A 20,466-nucleotide genomic window follows, 5' to 3' on the forward strand; every position below is an offset into this window, starting at 1 on the left:
AGGAGACCAGGCATAACAGGTGGGGAACAGGCTCCCACTGGACCCAGGAGCAAGCTCATGAGACTGGTGTTACCAGCCAGCTGGAGGCAGACTGGGAGATGGTGACTTGGCTGTGCGCTGGGTGACTTTTAGGGACTCGTCTGGTCAGTGGAAGTGTTCACTGGTCGAGGGGAGCTCTTCCCATGCCTACACCGTAGGCTACTGCCTGGGCCCCGAGCACCTTCAGGGTGGATGCACATGAACATGGGAAGGGAGAACAGAGGACTCTGGGATGGGCTAGAAGGAGTCTGCTACCCTGCATGCCCACAGCTCTGGGCAGGGTTGAATAGCTGGAGATGTAGGGAGGCCTGTGAGTTCTCAGCATCAGGCACCGTGTTTGTGTGTCCTCCCACCTGAGCCGGAGCCCGTGTCCCTGCTGCACTATTGATTTCATCAGTCTGGCTTTAAGCATTTAGTGAGAGCCTGTAGCATGCGCCCAGATGGGGCTTCCCTCCGAATGGGTGAGGTGGTAGTGTTCTGGGATAGAGACATCCGAGAAGGGGTGGCTAAAAAGAGAGCATGTGCCGTGATTGTTCTGGGGAGATGTGTCCCCAGCGGGGGAAGGATGTTTTTGGTGACACATACATACATTTAGAATTGTGGGTAAGTAGAGGGAATTGAAGCCATTGAGGTTTCAGGAACTAAACTGTGTAGCCCCATCTGTTGGTTTGTTTAGCATCATGGAGACCAACGTGCATGTCCCAGCCCACCTCGGGAGAAAAGGCTGGATTTGGTTCATGGTTTCAGTCCGTCGGTGGTGTGAGGAGAGGGCATGGCACAGTGGCTTCCCCAACTCACTGCAGCAGAAATGAGTGGCAGAGGTTGTTCTCATCATACAGACCCGAGAAGCAGAGTGCAGGACAGGAAATGGGCAGAGATAATACGCTGTGATTTCCTTCTACAGCCTCCCCAGATAGTGTCACAGCTGGAGAGAAAGCCTTCAGAACCTGACCTGTTCAGGACATCTGAGATTCAAACCACAGTAACCTCTAGCTGAAGAAGGGGTCAGGGGAGGAAGGTGGGTGCCCTCTCTTGGTGTTGAACAATGCGGAAATGGGCCTAGCTCTGTTGCTTCTGGTGGGTGCCCCCGCCTCTGCATGTCTCCATCTCTTCTGTGAATGGCCAGGGCCACCAGGAGAAGGAGGTGAGCTCACAGTGGCACCTGCCTGGCCGAGCAGTGCTCACCAGAACACTTTCATTACACTTGTTCGCGTTCTGTGTGGGGATGCATATGTGTTGGTGTTCACCTATCATGAAGCATGTGTGGAGGTCAGAGGACAGCTTGCAGAAGTCGGTCCTCTAGTTTGTACTTGTGAGTTCGGAGGGTTGAACTCAGAGTATCAGGCCTGGCCACAAGCACCTTTGCTTACCAGTCCAGGGCACTGATTTTTCTTCTTGTCTAAAAATTATTTTCTGTGTGTGAGTGTTTTGCCAGAATGTCTGTTTGTGTTCCATGTGTCCGCAGAGGCCATAAGAGGGCATCGGGTCCCTCGGAACTGGAGTTATGAATTATGGATGTGGTAGGTTCCGGAAATAGACCGTGGGTGCTCTTAAACACCGAGCCATCTCTCCGGCCCCATCAGGACACTTCTATTTATTTCATGATGAAAACAATGACAGAGCATAGTAATACTGCGTTTTTATGCTCCCTTGAAAATCAAAACTGGTTTCTGCCCCCGGTGCTGGGACCCGCGTGTCACCTTCTGTCACTGCGCGGAGTGTCAGTGAGGGCAGATGGTGCTCAGGGCCTTTCCACAGCAGCAGGCAGATGTGGGTTCATCTTAGTTCTGACAGACTGCCAAAGCCTATGCCCCGATGCCAGGGTCAAGTTCCTGATGTGGACGGACAGCGTATGGTGGAGACTGGGGGACTGGAAAGTCCATGCTTGCAAAAGGTTGTTACCTAGGTGGCCGAAGGTGCCAGGACAAGGAAGTGAGCTATCCAGGTTTGGAGCACATCTCTCCGTCACACTGAGGAACGGCAGGGATCAGGAGGGACTGAAGGGGTCAGCGGTGGGGACATGGTTATGGAATAGGGGAAGGTGGCATTGCTAAAAGTCGATTCTACAGGAGGCTGCAGACTCACAAGCTGCCAGGGAGAAGGGCACCGGACGGTGGCACAGAATGGAAAGGGTGTCAGAAGTCGCCAGGCCACACTTGACTTGGGGATGCTGAGCATGGACAGACACTGAAGGAGGAATGTTGGCGATGCCCAGGTGTATGGCTTGGAGCCACCTTGGGAGATGCTCAGGAGCTCTGGAATCCTGGAGGACGGTCTGGTCCTGGGCATGGAGGTGGAGCGACAAAGGCAGAGTTGCCTCAGCAGAGCAGAGAGGGCAGTAATAGCAGCGTTCAGATGTTGAGCATTGGGAGACGGTTTCAGCTTCTTTATATTGCTGTCATAGGATGTCTTGACAAAAGGCAATGATTTTAGCTCACTAATCCTCCCCCCCCTTTCCCTAGAGCCCATTACTGTGGGAAAGTCAAGGTGGCCAGAACTTGAGACTGTTGGTCACATCATGTGATCAGTTGAGAGCAGAGAGAAATGAATGCGTGCACGCTCGTTTGCCTGCTTGCTCATTACTCTCAGCTGGATTTCTCCACTCTTACAGAGTGCAGGACCCCTGCCTAGGGGATGGTGCTGCCCACGGTGGGCTGGGACTCCCCTAGGCCAATTAATGTGGATACACCCTCAGGCCAACCCACTGTAGACAGCTCCCTATTTAGACTCTGTTTTCAGGTGCATGTACTCACACACAGACACACACACACACGTAGTTAAAGTGTTGAATGTTGCATTACAGAATTAGAGTTTGGCTGGGAACAGTGGCACACGCCTGTAACACCAGCACTTGTAGGTTAAAGCGGGAGAAGAGAAAGTCAGAGCTCAGCCTCTGTCTCAACAAAACAAAGCAAATATCCATGCTCAGTTAGGCTTTTTCTTAGGGAGTGGGGAAGTACATGCTGACTTGCACACTAGCTCCCAACAATTCTGTATCCTGGTCCAGGCATGTGTCTCCAGGACACAGACATAGCGGGCAGAGTCCGTGGTTATTCTTGCCTTTTCATATTACAGCACACGCGGCCTCAGCCAAGCTGCTTTTGCTCAACTGGGAGGTGTGGACAGAACCAGCTCCGGGTGGGTGAAGGGCCAGGGTCAACCCTTCCCCTCTCTGTCCTAAGCTCGGGAGCATCAGGTTGCTGCCCTGAGCACTGTTTACAACCTCCCTGCTTTTGGGTGCCTCCCACTCCTGGCCTCCAGCTCCTTGTTGGGAACTGAGGTCTTGGATCTGCCTCTGAGATAGCGGGGTGCTGTCACCGCAAGGAAGCCATCTTGACTGGGAGAATTTGCTCCATAGAAACATGTTTTCTATGCGCTGGGAGTGGCTTCCAGGTACCACCACCACTGCTGCGCACGACCGGCCTGGTGTCTTGTAGCTCGTGCTGTTTTGGTCCTAGGTTCTAAGTGAGACATGATCTCATCTAATCATCGTTAGTCTTGAGAACCTATCTCTCAGAGGGCAGTGAGGCTCGGAGAGGTTACACAGTTGGATCATGGGTTCACATACAGCCCGGGACTCTGCATGTGAGGTATTCTAATGCAGGCAGAAGACAGCTGTGACCCCCGGCCGGATGGTAGTTTTACCACCGAGTTATATCCTCAGCCTGGCTTTTGTCCTCCTCATTTTTCCCTCTCCCATCCATCACTCTCCCAGACCTCTGTTCACCCCACTGTCCACAGGGAGGCTGTCTGTATATGCATCCCCTAGGTACCCCAGGCAAGAGATGTTGCCTGTCTCAGTCATGAGGGATGGGATCCCAGCCAGCCATCCACTTGCTGTGTGATATTGAAATCATAATTTAAACCTGCCACACCGGGTTTTCTTATACGCAGAGACTGACAGCTATGAATTAAGGACATAGTTAAGGACATACACACTTCAGCATTTCAATTCAGAACCCTCCTCCCCCACCCCTGGGGAAGACCAAATAACTATGTTCATTAGATCCTTACTTTTGCTCTTGCCAGAGAGCTGGGTGGTACTGAGAACCCAGGATCTTCCTGGCCAGGCCTTAACAGGTGCCAGAGGCTCAGGTGTGTGGTGGTGGTGGTGGTGGTGGTGGTGGTGGTGTGTGTGTGTGTGTGTGTGTGTGTGTGTGTGAGAGAGAGAGAGAGAGAGAGAGAGAGAGAGAGAGAGAGAGAGAGAGAGAGGGAGGAGAGAAGAGAGAGGAGAGAGAGAGAGCCAGAGGGCAGAGACCTGTGAATCACTCAACCATGGAAGTCTTGAATTATTAATATCGGTATTCTCAGACTTCTAATGGGGGCCGGGAATGCATCCCATATATGGAAGGGCAACACTGTCTCTGCACCGAGTACCATTCGGGGTCGGGAGTTGCTTTGAAGTGCTGCAGACTGCCTGGAGGGAAAAGCCTGAAGGCTGTGCTGGGGCTCCTATGCCTTTGGCCCGCTCCTCTGGGAACTAGGGACAGAGGACAAAGATGCGGACTGGAGCAGACATCCTTGCCCCTGCCAGGGAGTGCTGAGTGTGCAGAGCTTGCTCAAGGCGTCAGGCCCTGCCACGCTATGCCTTCCAAAGAGCGGGAATTCCGGGGCTTGAAACCAGACCTTGCGCGCTCTCGTGTCCACCCTGCTGGACTAGCTGCCAAGACCCGGGCTCGCCTGCCTCTGACCCTCCACCGCCCCAAGCCGAGTCCCCGTGCGCTACTGACAGGACGGGGCGTGGTCTCGGCTGGGCGGCGACCCGCTGGCTCCGAGCTCCGGGGGAGGAGCCTTCTCCAGCCTTCCCCTGGGCCTCGGCTCCGAGGGGCGGGGCAGGGAGGAGCGCGGGGAGGAGTCCGGGCTGCGGCGGCGGCGGCAGCGTCAGAGCGGTGCTCCCGCTGTCCACAGGCTGAGACCCAGCTCGAGAGCCGAAGACTCGCACCGGCGGCTCCTCTTCTGGGCTGAAGCTGCAGGGCCATGGCGGACAAGGAAGCCGGCGGCGGAGACACCGGTCCCCGAGGTGAGCGCGGGGCGGGGGACCCGTGACTGCCGCTGGGGCTGCGGTGGTCTGGGAAGAATGAGGCACGCTCCTTACCGCGGCCCGAAGCCCGGTCGGAGGGCATTAGAAAAGTGAGCTCCCTGATTCCATCTTGCCATGCCCAGCGGGATCAGAGAGCGGCGTCTGGGCGCGACACCCGGCCCACTGGGTGGGAGGCCGCCCTCGAGTCACGTGCTAGGTTTGGGCCAGGATGCGGACACTGCAACCAGGACCAAATCCCCGGCTGGGGCACCCTGGTTGTTTCCACCTCGGGCTAGCTCCTTGGTCAGGGCCGGGTACGAGTCCCAAAAGAACCGCCCCTCCTGTCCATCGCTGTGCGCTGTGTTGGGGATGCCACTGCTGACCTGGTTGATGGCCGGCCGCCAGGTGGCCCCGGGTCCCCAACGGTTCGTTTCTATGACCCAGTGAGGTAGGGGTGCGAGACTTGGGGAAATCAGATTCATATCTGTCCCCTCGATCCACCCTACCCCTCCGGACCAGGGGCCGGGAGTGGGGGGCCTGCAGTTGCAGGCCAAGGGTGTCCCATCGCTCTCCCCTCCTAGAGAATAACTCTAGGATTCTCTGGGTTTGGGCGTAGAGACTGCGGAGGTTACACTGTGTGTGCGGTCCTTGTTAGGTGTGTGTGTGTGTGTGTGTGTGTGTGTGTGTGTGTGTGTGTGTGCTGTGTGTGGCGGTGGGGGGGTGTCCCATGCGGAGTACTGTAGCCTTGCTTCCTACATTTATGGCAAGAGCGACTCATTTGGAGCATTGGTTGCGGCTCAGATGGCAAAGGAGGGAGAGCCTGGGGATCCGGGAAGAGGATGGGATGCTTTCTGAGCCAGGGCTGTAAATCAAGGCTTCTCCAGCACAGGGGATGGGCCGGTCAGGATTTCAATCTTCTTCCTGTGTATCTCAAGCGGGGGAAAGTTGGTTGCGGGGAGGTGCGGCGCGTGTCCCTGACCTGCAGAGCCTTGGATGAAGCAGATGCCTGAGCCGGTTTCCCAGGAGCTCCAAGCAAGCTGCAAGGATGACATTAAAATGCCCCGACTTAAGGCGAAATCCAGTCAGGAAAAAAAGAAAGAAAGAAAAGAAAAAAAGAGCGCTGTGCTCTGCGGAGACCCAAAGCGGGGAAACTGAGGCCAGTCGCGTCGCAACTAGCGTTGGCAATTGCGTTCTCTGTCCTGATGTGGGTTGGCTCCAGCCCCCTCTTCTGCAGCTTTCCTATCCACACCTGCCCCCTCCCCAGCCCAGCCCATTGTTCCTGCGGATCTGGGAGGTGCCTCCCCAGCCGGCAGGCACTGCAGTGGTTGAGGAGTGCGGGGTGGGGGTTGGGAGCCCACAGCGGGAGCGGCACAGCCCAAGCCCAGGCGGTGGTCCTCAAACAGGCACCCCGAATGTGCCTCGGCGCCCCGACCTTTCCACGGCCTGGCAGTTGTCTTTGTCTGAGCATCACTCAGCAATTGGATTGATTCATTTCCCCCCACTAATTTTCTCTTTAAATTGGAAAAGAAAAATCCCAACATTTAGGATGCTGGTGAGAGGCATCACAATTGCCTTAAGCCGGAGAGTAAGTGATCCAGTTTCCCGTCTCTCGTGCTGAGATAAGGAGTGGGTGGTTATGTCAGATGCAAGGCTGGGTATAAGATCTGTCAAATCAGAACCAGAGGCAGGCATCTGCACCCACTCTGGTTTGTCTTGTAAAGTCACATTGCTGCTTCTGCCCTATCCTACACTCATGCACTCACACACGCGCGTGCACACACACACACTCATGACGGCGGACGTGTCACTGCTCACTTGGGTTTTTAGAGTCTACTGAGTTCGAGGCATGCTGGTATAGGGACACCTGGGGCCCAGCCCCCTGAAGGGCGAGTGTTCCTGGCAACTCGCTGGGCTTTTCTGACACCATCCTTTTATGTGCAGATAAAGGCAGGAGCAGAGCCCCACCGACTTCTAAGGGTTTTGTCACTGCATGTTCTTTGCTGGGCGATGAATATGCCCTGTTTTATTTCTCAAGCCTCATATAAATGTGTTACCAGCATTCCTTTTACTGATGAGAGATTTAAACACCAATTAAACAACCTATCCAAGGCCACAGATTTAGGAAGCTTTGCTGAGGACTGAAGCCCACCTGATTCTACTTTTTCAGCCCTCATTGGTGGTCACCGTCCTGCTGGGGGTGACAAAGTAGCCAATGTTTCAAGGGATTATTTCAAGGATGCTGTTGCTGCAAATGTATGATTGGAAGGCCCCAGCACACTGAGATTTGTGAACCCTTGGTCTCTCACGTTGGAGAGGGTCTAGGGACGGGCTGAGTGGAGTTGATAAGATACAAGAAGTAGAAGTTGGGTGGTGAGTAGGTGACCCCTAAGACTCAGCCTGACTGTGCTCACCACGTTCCTTGATAGAATATGAATGAGTTAATTCATAAGATCTGAAGCATCACCTTGGGTCTCAGACTGCAGACACTGAGGTGAGCTTTGGTTCTGTCCCTCCCCATGACCTGAGTGACCGCGTCAGGAGCCCTAGGAGGAGATGTGTAGATGGGGCACCTGGTGGTTCAGATGGGAGCGGGCTCTTAGGTGTCAGGGCTGGGGCACAGACAGTGGAAGCCTGGCTATTTTCTCCAGGAGTGGGTGGGAGAGTGGAGCCTTGGGCTTTGGAGATGGGATTTTCACCACCCCAGTAGTTAATCTCAGTATTTATCAAGGACTTGGGGAAACACGCCGAGTGAGTCATCTCTTTAGCCCTGACCACACTTGTTGAGCGAACAACTCAGTGAGGGGCCTTGTGACCAATATTTCGCTGTTCTGCTGCGGGCATCGTGGTGCAGTGTGGGAAAGAGGGTGGGTGAGGCTTAGAGCCCAGGCTACTCAGGGACCCAGAGGATGAGACACACAGTCTCTCCTAGGTCACACCTAGTCCCTCAGAGTGACGGGAAGTGTGTCTGTGTGGTTGAGCATAAAATTGACAGAGGCCTTGGCTGCTCTTGATCTTAGGGTTCTGGGCCATGGGGCCACTTTGTATCAACTTCTATGTCTGGAGCTCTGTTCCCTCCATGGTGGCCTCCTTCCCTCATCTCTCAATGTTCTGTTTACCAGAGCTCTGTGATCCCCTTGGTTCTTGACATATGAAGTTCCCCCTTGCGACACGCCCCCTTACCTGTACAACTCTTACTCAGCCTTCAAACCCCCCTTTAGGAAACCTCAGATCTGTGCACATGGTTGGTGAAATCCACCTGTCAGTCCTGGGTGCTTCTGTGTTGATGACTTCAGTTGGCACGTCTTGAGTGCCCAGAGTGTGTCAGCTTTAAACGGCCATATCTTATTTGTCCTCTAACAACCCTCCGAGGCTGGTGTTGTTATTACCTCATTTTGCCAGTGAGGCAGTTGAGGGCTTTGAGAAGTTGGTAGCCTGCCCAGACAGTGGACGCTGGAGTCAGCTTCAAATCAGCCATAGAGTCCAACAGCTTGTGACCTTTCTCCTACTGCCTTCCTCTCAACAAAGACCTTCTCTTTCATTTCCCTCCTTCTCAGCAAGGGCACATAGTAGGTTCTCAGAAAACGCCCGCCCGCGCGATGAGTGACCCTGTCAGCAAGATGCGGAGGACCACAGCCGTGGGCAATGGCATGCACAACCTGCCCACTCCAGGGCGGCACTTCTGCACACACATGCTCACAAGTGCGCCAAGCTGGAGGGGAGAGGCAGGCGGGGCTCCAGGCATCTCTGAAGAGATGAGGCACTGAGTGATGGCTCAATCTTGTGGGGGCGAGGCGCTCTCTCGTATAAATAGGCTCTTTGGGAAGGAGAAAGCTGCTTTATGGCCGCTGTGCATAATCAGATGGCCCGAGAAATGAAGGCCTCCTAATGGAGGGGCAGCATGGGGCAGGCACAGCACCCACCCCCACGGGCACACAGGACACTGGCATTCCTTAGAGAGGGCAGGGGAGTGGGAAGAGGCCCCGAAGGAGGAGCCGCAACACCCGCCAGGGTTTCTGGTCCACAGAGGCAGGTCCTGCCGACCCTTCCTGCTTTCCCCTCCCCCAGATGTTGGTGGTTTGGGAGAACCAAAGCGCCTTGAAATGCCGACTTTGCTTCCTGGGTTTGTGATAGCCACACAGGGGTCTGTTGGAAACAGCCAGAGATAAGGGATGGGCAGGAAATGGCCTTGTCACTTGCTGTCCTCAGGCTTCAGTTTCTTTCTGCTCTGTGGTGGGGGGAAGTCAAACTGCTCTGTTTGTTTGTTTTTCCCCTTGCCTTGGGGCTGTGTGGAGACCTGTTCTGGTCCTTTATTCCTGAGGTTCTGCCCTTTCTGAAGCCAGCACCTCGGAGTGACATGGGTATTCCTTCAAGTCTCTTTCCCTGTCCCTGTATATTCCACAGTGGGGGTAGGATGATGGCTGGTCCAGGGTCGCCCTGGGGGCTGAGGGTAGGAGTCACTCTGTGGTCACCAGACGCCCTTCAGGCTGACTTTCCTGTTGGAGTCACCTAGCTACTGATGCCACCACCAATCAGGAAGTCCCTCACAACTGGTGTCAGACTTGAGATGGGTTTTCCACCGCTGTGACAAGTACCCGACCAATGACCTAAATAAAGGGAGGGGATGTTCTTTCAGCCTCCTGTTTCAGAGATTCCACTCCATCCTTTGACTCACAGCTTGTGGGAAAGCAGAACCGATTGGCTGGGAGCATATTGAAGAGCAAAGCAGCTCACCTCCTGGCAGCGGGTCAGGAAGCAGAAGAAAAAGACAGGAAGTAATGAAGAGCCATCACCCCTCAAGGGCAGGCCTTCGTTGGCTTTCTCCCTCCATCCAGGCCCCATCATCAGTCCTTTGCAATACTGTGTTCAATTTATGAATCCATAAAGGGGTGAATCCATTGCTTCTTGGAACCCTCAGAATCCAGTCACTTCCCCAAAACTGGTGACCCAGCCTCCTCCCTCCCACCTCTACGGAGCCTGTGGAGGCCATTTGTGTTCAAACTATAAGGGACCTGATCATGTAGGGTGGGGGCTGGGAGCAGCAACAGGCTAGCCACTCCTGGCCGGTGCCTTCTGAGTCAGCTGGTCTCTCCTGAGTGGCAGCTTCCCTGTCATTAACGTCTTCGGTTTTGAGATGGGATCTCACTGTACAATCCACATCAGCTTTGGATTCCTGGGCCCAAGCCTCCCGAGGAGTTGGGGCCTCAGGCAGCATCCGATTTGCTCTTAAATTATCCATATTCAGTCCTCACCAATAGCCCGTAAAATGCATGACTCTACAGTGGGAGGCCTGGAGAGTTAAGTTCAGGTCCTCGGGTGGCAGGACCTCTAGGGGCGATATTAAAACAGACGGCAGCATGCCATGTCCCCTGAAAACTGCAGCCTCTTCGGGTTATCCTTCTGTCGCCCAGTGGATGTGTGGGTACCTTCACCCCACCATAATGACTTATAGCTTCTTTTGAAAGTTAAAATATGCCTTTATTTTGGGAAGACTATGTCAATTTTACAAACAGAAAAACCCGTGTTCCTCGCTGTAAACAGTAGGCGCTCACAGCCTGAAGCATGCATGTCTAAAATTAGGTTATTGTGCTTCCTTGGACGATACCGCCCACAGGAGGCTTTATGTCTAGGCTCTCCAGAGAGCCTGGAGACTTCCAGGGTGAAGTAGGTCAGAGCACCAGATGGAGACATTCTCTTTGATGGATGGGTGTTGCTGCTGACATTGGTATTATAATTTTTGTTCCAACCAATGAGGAAATGAGGCTTGGGAGCACTGTATTCTCAAAGCTCACCCCGGAAATTTAAAACCGCGTGGAACGGGTGTGAGATGGGGCTGCATTCTGCCAGTCTCTGCTCACCGAGGGGCCGAGGGCCCTAAATGGTGACCCTGTGTGAAGCTGGCCAGCTCTGTGGAGGCAGAGTAGGGGGCCAAAGTGTTCCAGCATGATTATAGTGGACAGTGAACTTAGAGGCCATGCCTGGACCAGCACTGACGAGCTGTGGGAATCTCCCTGAGCCCCACCTTAGTTTTCTCATCTGTAAAATGGAAATATTCTCACTACACACCTCACACTGGATTTTACTCTCTCCCATAAAGTAAGGGCTGAGTGTGGTCTGTGTCTATTGTTATCTGCCATTGTTCTTTATTATCCTGGACCCTGTGGAAGCAGGAGCGCAGTCAGATTGGAGGAAGGCCAGCCTGAGACCTCCACAGCCAGGCAGAGGCAGGCAAGGGCTGTGCAGAGCCTTGTCCAGCAGGCCCAGAACCTAGGAGGCCTCGGGCTGCTCGCTCACCGGTCCTTTGGCCATGACTCCCAGCTCCTCACTGACCAGTCTGAACAATCAGCCAGTGGGGTTCAAGGTCTGTGCATCCCTGGACTCCATCCAGCACTGCCGAGCCTCTGACCTCAGAAGAACTCCTCCGCCCTGAGCGTGCTCCGCCCACAGTGCTGAGCTCCGGACCTGGGCTTTGTAGGGTGGCCTTTCCTAAACCAGCCTCGACTGGGACCTAACAGCTGAGGAAGTCCTTTGACACAGCCGCTGCTCCAGGACGTCCATCTGGGAAACCCTGAGCCGCCCACAGGCTGGATCTGGTTCCTCTGCTCTTATCTTTAGCACGCCCGTGTGTCCAGCTTTGCCGGGATGGTTCCAGACATGATCCCCTAATTCCTAACAGCAGCTGCTCCCCGTGGCTGAGAATCACTGTTGAGATGAATTGTCTGTACTCCTCATCTCTGTCCCCTCTGGTGTGACGAGGCAGGCGGGAGGGTTAGCTCAAATCCACCCCTGCGGGTTCAGATGGGTTTGACCTCTGGGTTTGGGGTTGCCGCTTCCGGGGGATGTGAGAGAGGATGTTTGTAAAGGGCTTGGCATGAGCCTGCTGCACAGAAGCCATGCAGTAAGTGACAGTGACTTCATTCCTGCTGTCACCGGGGTGCTGGTGAGGACATGGGATCTGGGACCGGGACAACTGGGTTTGAATCCATTTGTGTTACGTCATTTCGTGTCCTGTGGAGACAGATGTACCCACCCTCTTAGTCTTACCTTTTCATCTACAAATTGCAGGTTCAGGAGGCTGGGATAGTTCAGTGATTGACAGTGTGTGCTGCTCTTCCAAAGGACCCAAGTTTGATTCATGGGACCACACAGGGCTGCTCACAACTCCAGGGAGTTTGACACTTCTGGCCACTGCAGGCACCTGCATGCATCCCACACTGGGATGTACACACATACACACACACATGCACATAAATCAATAATAAAATAAGTCTTTTTTAAAATGTGGATGATAATATGCCTTCTTTGTAGTTTTTTTTTTATGGACATGGGATTTATTCAAGAAAAGCATGAAACACAAGTCCAAGCATGAGTCACAGATTCAGTGTTGACAATAGCTAGTGTTTTTTATGAAGAAACCTCCAAAGATATATTCTTGTAGGCAGCAGGAACCAAGGCAGCATAGAACAGACTACAAAAGTAGTTATCAGCAAACAGCCCAAGTGTGTTTATTATTATTATTTGTTGGTGTTGTTTTTGAGTCTCCTACAGCCCACTACAAACTCACTATGTAGTCCAGGTTGGTCTTTAAACTCTTGATCCAGTTGCCTGCCCCTTACAAATGCTGAGATTACCAATACGTGCCAGGATACCTGGCTTATGTGCTGCTAGAAACTGAACCCAGGGCCTCAGGCATGCTAGGCAAAACTCTACCAGATGAGCTGTGTATCATAGCCCAACAGCCCAAATTTATTATTTGTATTCCAGAGGTCGGACATGAGCCCTAAGATGGGTCTCACTGTAAGGTACTGGCCCATCTGGGTCCTGTCTGGCGTGTCCATCTGTCTCCTACATCCTCACTCTTCTGGAAGTCACCTGCACTCCTTGGCTCGGGACTGACTTCCATCAACAGAGCCTTCGGGCTACTGCCGAACTCTGCCTCGTGTCTCTGCCTCCGCCTGTGTAAGGACACTAGCGTACGCATCTCTTGTAAGGTGCACCTGGACCACCAAGGATCATTTCCCTATCTTAAGACCCTACTGTCGTCACCCGAAGAATTCCTTTGGTTATAGAAAGTCATACATTCATAGGTTCTGGGAATTAGGACATGATACACTGTGTGTGTGGGGGTGGGGTGGGGTGGGCTTAGCCAGGTAGGTAGAGGAGATCTCCATGGACTGGGGACTGTTAGCTGAAGGTCTGTCTCTCTGGAGACATGTTTGGATGTTGGAGAAAGTTCCTTCCTGGAGTCTTACCTTCAGCTTATTCAGCCTTGGTAGGTTTCTTAAAAGACATTTTCAGAGTGGGTCAGCTTCCTTTCAGAGGCCCATGCTAAATAAAAAGATGTGTTGACTCTCAGACAGGGAAGAACTATCAAGTATCAAAGAACCAGGGGGACATCTACAACATCTTCTCAATCTGTTAGCTCAGACAATCTTTGGTGGGTTAGAGCAACTGTTTGCTTTGCTGGCCATTTTGTGGGCAGGTGTTTGTGCTCATCTGTGAGCACTGCTCTGGGCAGTGACAGGCTATGGGGACCGTGCTGGCTCTGGGCCAGGCCTTTCTGTTCCAGGAGGGCAGCTTAGGCTTGTAATATGCTGGTCTCGGGGCAGTGGGAGGACAAGAGGGGCTACAAGCCTTCCTTAGAAGCAGGAAGTCATCTTAGTTGTCTTTCTGAAGTGCAGTGCAAGCTAAAAGAGGTTGCAGCTGCAGTGGAAACTGCAGCTGAGGGCATACACTGCAGCGGGGGCGTAAACTGCAGCGGGGGACATAAATTGCAGTGGGGGTGTAAACTGCAGCTGGGGCGTAAGCTGCAGCTGGGGGCGTAAACTGCAGCTGGGGGTGCAAGCTGCAGCGGAGGGCATAAACTACCACAAAGGGGTATCCGCTGCAGATAATATGTGAGTTTTTTCCTTTAGCAGAGTCAGCTGGACTAATATGTGGAAAGCCCAACCTTTGAAACACTTGTTTGCCACAACAGCTTGGAGGCCAGCCTCCCTTGGCAAGACTGTGGCGTGCACTGCGAGGTTCTGACACTTGGAGGTGTTGGCTGCACCCCACATCTCTGTGATGGACAGCGGGATGCTGTCGGTGTCTGGGAAAGTCATGCTGGCTCGGTTGTGGTTTCCGCCTCATGCTTGTGTTTTGATAGGTTGGGATAAACTCTCTGAGTAACTAATAAGAGAAAGCTGGAAATGTTACGGGTGCATCTGTGTGCAAGTTCTGGCTGTCTTAGCAGTTTAAAGATGTTGTCTCTATGAGAAAATAGTGGGCAGGCTTAAAAAGTTGTTTTATATTGATTCAACTTGTTCTCTGGCAATTTCACGCATGAATACTCTCACCCCTACCTTCTCTTTTCTCCCTCCTGCCGCTTTCACACACAGTCTCCTCCCAACAGGTTCCTTTCCACGTTCATGTCTTTCCGTTTGTTATCGTTCACTGATGGTCGATGTGGCGACATGTTTAAAACTGTCCCTTCGAGGCTGGTGGACCCACCATTTGGCATACCAACTTAAGACAATGTTTTCCCCTCCCCCAGAATCTAGGTTGAGTAGATGTTTAACATGAACAGGAATGAAGATGCTCACCTTGGCATCCAGGGTCTGATGCTGTTTGCTCCTTCCCCAAACAGCAGCTGGAATCGTTTTAGATGAACTGTACTGGGTCCTCATAAGCATTAGAGGCATGGCTGTTGGGGGAATTCCAGTAACGAGGTTCCAAAGGTGCTGGGCAAAGTGTTCCAGCGCAGCTTCCTTCATGAATCCTGTGGTTGTTTACAGTGTGGTTTTGCAGACTGTGAAGACTTCTAGGAAAACATATAATATCATATTAGACATGTTTATGTTCACGTGGAGATGTGAAGCTCGATTAACAAGAATCCAGCCTCTGGCTCTCACCTCCACCTCAGTCCGAAAATGGCGATCCTGCCTCCAGGAATCTCAGAGTGAGACTGTGTCTGAGAGCTGTCTTCTTTCTGGGATTAAAGGCGTGCACCACTGCTGCCTGGTTTCTAGGGCAAGCTAGTGTGGCCACTGGGATTAAAGGTGTGTGTCACTGCTGCCTGGTCTGTAAGGCTGGCCAGTGTGGCTGTTTTATTTTTCTGATCTCCAGGCAAGCTTTATTTATTAAAATACAAATGAAACGCCACTACAGGGATGAATGTCTGAAGGCGTAAGTCACGAACAATGCCACACCAGTTTGGAATTATGATTAATAGGGTGGTATTTATTTAAAGAGGAAAAAACTTAGAGATCACCATCTCAGACAACAGCCCTCTGCGCAACCAGGAAGGGAGTCTAGTCGCCAGCAGGAGCAGGAAGTGAAGAGAGCGAGCAGAGGGAAGTAGCCGCTTTTTTAAAGGGAGAGAGACCACGCCCCAATGGGCTGGTATCTCAGCAGCTATTGGTTGGAGGGGCGGTAGGACCTCCCGCAACAAATGTCTATTTAAAAATATTTTCTCTAATGGGGGTGGGGCCTCCTGTCTGCTCTAATTCTTCATCTCTGGGTATACGCTGGACTTTGGAGACCAATTCTTCACTTCCGAGGCGTTTCCAGACAGGATGGGTTGGGTAGTTCTGACTGCACCATTCTGGTTTTCATATCTGGAAGCAGAAGATCCAGAAGGGTGGTGTTAGGTCACCGTCCTGCCCCTTGAAGGTGCTGGCCACATAGCATCCTTCACCTAACAGGTTGTTAAGTTCTGTGGATGGGGCTCTGGTTTCATTGGTCTCTGTTTCCTGCCCAACACACTAGGGTCTGAGAGGAGGTGGATTTTGCCAACTCCATTGCTGCCTAGGAACTGGCAATAACCTGTGGTCTTCAGGTTTTTGTAACTGCCCCCTAGAATCTCCCTGGATTTTCTGTAATGAAGAACAGTGACTCTTACACTCAGACACTTGGTTCCCTCTGGGATGCCAGAAGTGGGTATCTGAGTTCCACACTGACCCTGTGGCCTCCTGCTTTTGGTGTAGGTGACACACTTTTGCTTGAGGATGCAAAAGAGATGACTAAGGTAAAGATCCTAGAACGGTCATCAGGTGCCAGGTCAGGTCTGTGTAGGAGCCTGGCAGTTCTTTCCTTACCTTCACTGACACCCCGCCTTCCTCTGTGCAGGCCCACCGTGTACAGTCCGTACCTGCAGGCCCCCTGTGTGTAGTCTGTATCGGCAGGCCCACTGTGTGCAGTCTGTACCTACAGGCTACCGTGTGTAGTCCGTACTTGCAGGACTGCAGCCCACTGTGTCCAGTCCATACCTGCAGGCCCACCACGTGTAGTCTGTACCTGCAGGCCCACTGTGTGCAGTCCATACCTGTAGGCTCACTGTGTGCAGTCTATATCTGCAGGCCCATTGTGTGTAATCCATATCTGCAGGCCCACTGTGTGTATTCCACATCTGCAGGCCCACTGTGTGCAGTCCATACTTGTAGGCCCACTGTGTGCTGTGTGTAGTCCATACCTGTAGGCCCACTGTGTGCAGACCCACCGTGTGCAGTCCATACCTGCAGGCCCACTGTGTATAGTCTGTACATGCAGGGCCAGTGTGGCTACTACAGTGCTCATGTTGAAGTGACAGTGTTGGTTACTGACTGTTGTCTGTTCTGCTTACCATCTGACTGACTGTATCCCCGAGTCCAGTTTTCCAGAGGTGATGCCTGTGTCCAGTTGTATCTGCAACAGTCATATCTAGCTGAGGATACAGTCACCCGCAGAGAGTCAGCAGATGCGTCTTTTGATGGCCCGGATGTGGTGTCTCCTACACCATTCCAGCTCTGACAGCCCAGTCATCTAGTGTAGGGCACAGTACCAAGTCAAAGGCTGCGCAGACAGAGGATAGTTCTGCAGTCCATTGTAGATATTTTCTTTCATTCTTTCTCAGAGGGAATTAGTTCCCCTCCTCCAAGTATTTCACGCTGTACAGAGTAAATGCCCACTTCCACTGGGCAGACCCGAGAAGTATTTTCCTGCTGTACACTGGGCACTGGCCAGTGCACCGGTGTGTGGCGACTACAGGCATCCAGTCCAGCTGTGGTCTCCCCGGGTAGCAGCTGGAGCCCAGCAGAAGGGACTGATGCTCCTCAAGCGATGCCAAACACATCATCTGCGGCCTCTGCCCCAGCGCCAGTTCTCTTTCAAGTCAAGGACGGATCGAGGACCCTCCGTGGGGAGGCTTGCTGAGGATGCATCCTTGGCTGAGCCGACAAAGGGCCACACGGCAGGACACTGGAGCAGACCCTGGGAACAAGTCTGTGCCGAGGAGCAGGGCCACACCCAGATGCACGGTGTTTCCTTAAAAGCCTGCTCCTTCCCCTTTCCCTCAGGAAAACTGGGAGAACTCAGGAGTTGGGATGGGGGAGTCACACTTACCCAGACTAGGGAAGCCAGGTTCGTTCCTAGCGCAGTGTGGATGCCCCGGAAAGGCCCTCACCCATGGCCTTGGGGCTTCCTGTTTCAGACTTAGCAAGACTGAAGATTTGGAGACACCAAGCAGGTTTCTTGCCTGGGCTTTTCCTCTGGTAGCCTTGGCCAGGGAAACTGGGTGGGCGGGGTTAGAAAGTGGAGTCCTCCAGAGTCAGATCTTCTGTGAGGGTGGGGTGGGGGCCCTGGGCCTTCGTGAGCAGCGGAGTAGAGGGGCTTAGGAATCAGACAGTGCTTGGTTTGAGTCTTGGAGTCACTTCCTACTGGCTTGGGCACGTCAGCTGGTGTTTCTGGGCCCCATGTGTCAGAAGTACCCAACACACCATTCAGCAGCTACCTTGGGCATTTGGAGGGCAGGTGGGAGTCAGGCACAACAAGAAGTCAGCTCTGCTTGGTTTCTGGCTCCCACACTTGTGAGCAAGTGGCATAGCCTCCCCGTACCCCGTCATGTCATCTGAAAACCAGTTCTGACACTTCCCAGGATGGCCCCGAGAGCCGAGGAGGTTAAACACATCGATTATGTGCATTCAGTTTTAGGTCTCATCTTTACTTTTCGAAGCACACGGGGAACCTGCTAGCAGGTGGCCATGGTGCTGGGTAGTCAGGTGGAGTTTCCTGCTCGGGTGCTCCCTTGCAGCTCAGTTTATTGAGGTGCAAGTCACACGAGATGAAAAAGCTTTCTGGGTATTCAGTTCATGGATTTTGACAAAGATAATCCAGTTATGTAACCATGGTTACATCGAGGTGTAAAATACTTCCAGCTTGGGAGAATTCTCTCGTTGCAAATAGGATCCATCTGGTTTGTGGAAGACCCCCACCTCACCTCAGACGGTAGGGGATCCCAAGGTCTGGGCCAGGCCTCGTCAGGCAGGGAGCCTCAGGGGTCCATTGAACAGTAGGCAGGTTCCCACCTGGTCCCAGAGGCTCTTTCTACAAGGGATTTGTGGGGACTTTAGCTGTGCTTCCTAGCCTGCTCCTCATTGGCCATGGAGAAGGGGGGAGGAGACACGGAGCCTGCAGGGCTCCGCATTGGCCATGAAGAAGGAAGGCTTAGACTGTAGGGCTCCTCATTGGCTACGGAAAAGGGAGGCTTAGACTGTAGGGATTCTTATTGGCTATGGAGAAGGGACCCTAGTCTGTAGGGCTTCTCATTGGCCATGGAGAAGGGCGACAGACTGCAGGGCTCCGCATTGGCTATGGGGAGGGAGTCTTAGGGCCTGCAGAATATTCTTGGTCAGGCCCTAGACTGAGCGGTGCTGCCAGGTAGCGCCCGAGAATCCATGGAACTGGAAATCTAAAGATTTCGGTCCACCATCAGGTGGACTTGCTGTTAGGCCCCTATTGGTCCTGGATGGGGAGGAGAATACTTACCTCATGGCTAGAAAACAAGGTGGGTGGTGGTGACAGACACACACGGCAGGATCCTGGAGTCCAGGATCCAGGATCAAGGGGTTGATCCCAGGGTCTTAGGGCACAGCCCTCCTCTCTCTCTGTTCACTCTGGGGACCGAACCGTTAACATAAGCAACACTTTAAAGTGAGCAGTGCCGGTGTGTTGGGACCTACCCCTCTCTGCTTTGCTGTTTAGGACTTGTAAGTTGTCTGGCTTGAGGTTCCATGCAGAGGGCAACTGAGGCCCCTGACCAATAGCTCTGCTGTGTCATGTATAAATAAGGCTGCTTCGGGCCATGCCAGAGGACCTGGGTCTGATTCTCAGCACACACACAGCTATCACAACTGTCTGTAACTTCAGTTCCAGGGGATCTGATGCACCAGACATTCAGGCAAAACACGCACACACACACATGCACACACACACGCACACACTATTGTGACAAATGGACAAATGTCTCCTTTTGACAAGATAGTGGGGCAACACATCAGAGGCACATTTTTTAGGGAGGATTTTCCATGATGTGTTGATAAATTGAGGCATTGTGGGAGCACGGGACTGGGTAGCTGCTCATGTCTTTGCTGTGTGGCCCCGTGGGTTCGGTTTCTTATTTGCAGGCCGGTCAGTGTGACTTGTGAGGCATGGTTCAAGCTGGATGGTGGCAGCTGCCGGAGTCACCTCTTGTGTCCTGAAGAGATAGAACTCAGTGATGCTGAACTCAGATCATGTCTGGTGACAACAGCGCTGTGCTATTTCCTGGGGCAAGCCAAGAATAGGGGTGAGCAGAGACCGAGGAGGGGATCCTGAGCCTGGTGGGTTGAGGGGTGGCCCCAGAGGAGAATAGGGTAGTACCTGTTCTGTTGTGAGAACAGATAATGTCTGAGGCTGGATAGATTGATTATAAATACTAGAGTCAGATAGAGCGGTTAAATACGGAGGTCAGAGAAGCAGAGCGCCCAGCCAATGGAGAGTTCTCACCTCTACCAATGCTCAGATCAAAGGATCAATTCCGTCCTCAGACCGCATCTCCACACTGCAACTGTCTCCACCAAACCTCAGACTGCCCGGAGCTCCTGTCTCCTCCCGCCTTATACACCTCTCTCCGCCCAGCCGTATCCCTCCTGTCTCCACCTCCACAGTGCTGGAATCAAAGGCGTGCGATCCCAAGTGGTAGGATCACCTTTGTGTAAACTCTGCTTTTCTTTTAGACAGATTCAATCTTGTATAGCCCAGGGTGGCCTTGAACTAACAGAGTTCCTTTTACCTCTGTCTCCTGAGTCCTGGGATTTTAGGTGTGAGCCACCACTCCCTGACCTCTAGTGGCTTAGCTCGACACTCTGATCTTCAGGTTTTATTTGCAAAAGCACAAACAAAATATCACTACAGAAGTTGCCATAAAGAACCTGAGAGAATGTAGAAACTTGTAATAGGTCTTTCCTTAAGTTTCATTTGGTTCCATCAATGTCAACCCACAGGATCTGACTGGTTATGTAACTGATTCTCTCAACTCTGCATCCCTGGGCCTTCAGTGAGCGTTCACTGAGACCTCAAAGGGCTGTGTGCCAGGAGCAGAGCCTGCAGCGCTCAAACAGGGGGCGTGGAAATGG

At 52.8% G+C, this 20,466-nt stretch overlaps 1 protein-coding gene across 3 annotated transcripts in view; it reads left to right on the forward strand.

Annotated features, from left to right (window-relative positions):
- Positions 1-20,466, forward strand: part of Hspa12a (heat shock protein family A (Hsp70) member 12A) — a 144,776-nt gene that overhangs the window by 81,622 nt on the left and 42,688 nt on the right. Inside the window, exon 1 of one of the 3 annotated variants that reach the window (XM_050149115.1) lies at positions 4,904-5,059. The exons of the other annotated variants lie outside the window; for them this stretch is intronic. Coding sequence (XP_050005072.1) covers positions 5,017-5,059 — 43 coding nt within the window. The 5' untranslated portion in view covers positions 4,904-5,016. Of the gene's footprint in view, positions 1-4,903; positions 5,060-20,466 lie in introns of those variants that run through there. 3 annotated transcript variants of the gene reach the window in all.

This window comes from Alexandromys fortis, unplaced genomic scaffold (genome assembly GCF_014885135.2).
Source record: "Alexandromys fortis isolate MF-2015 unplaced genomic scaffold, M_Fortis_MF-2015_v1.1 scaffold_16, whole genome shotgun sequence".
In the NCBI taxonomy this organism is placed as follows: domain Eukaryota; kingdom Metazoa; phylum Chordata; class Mammalia; order Rodentia; family Cricetidae; genus Alexandromys; species Alexandromys fortis.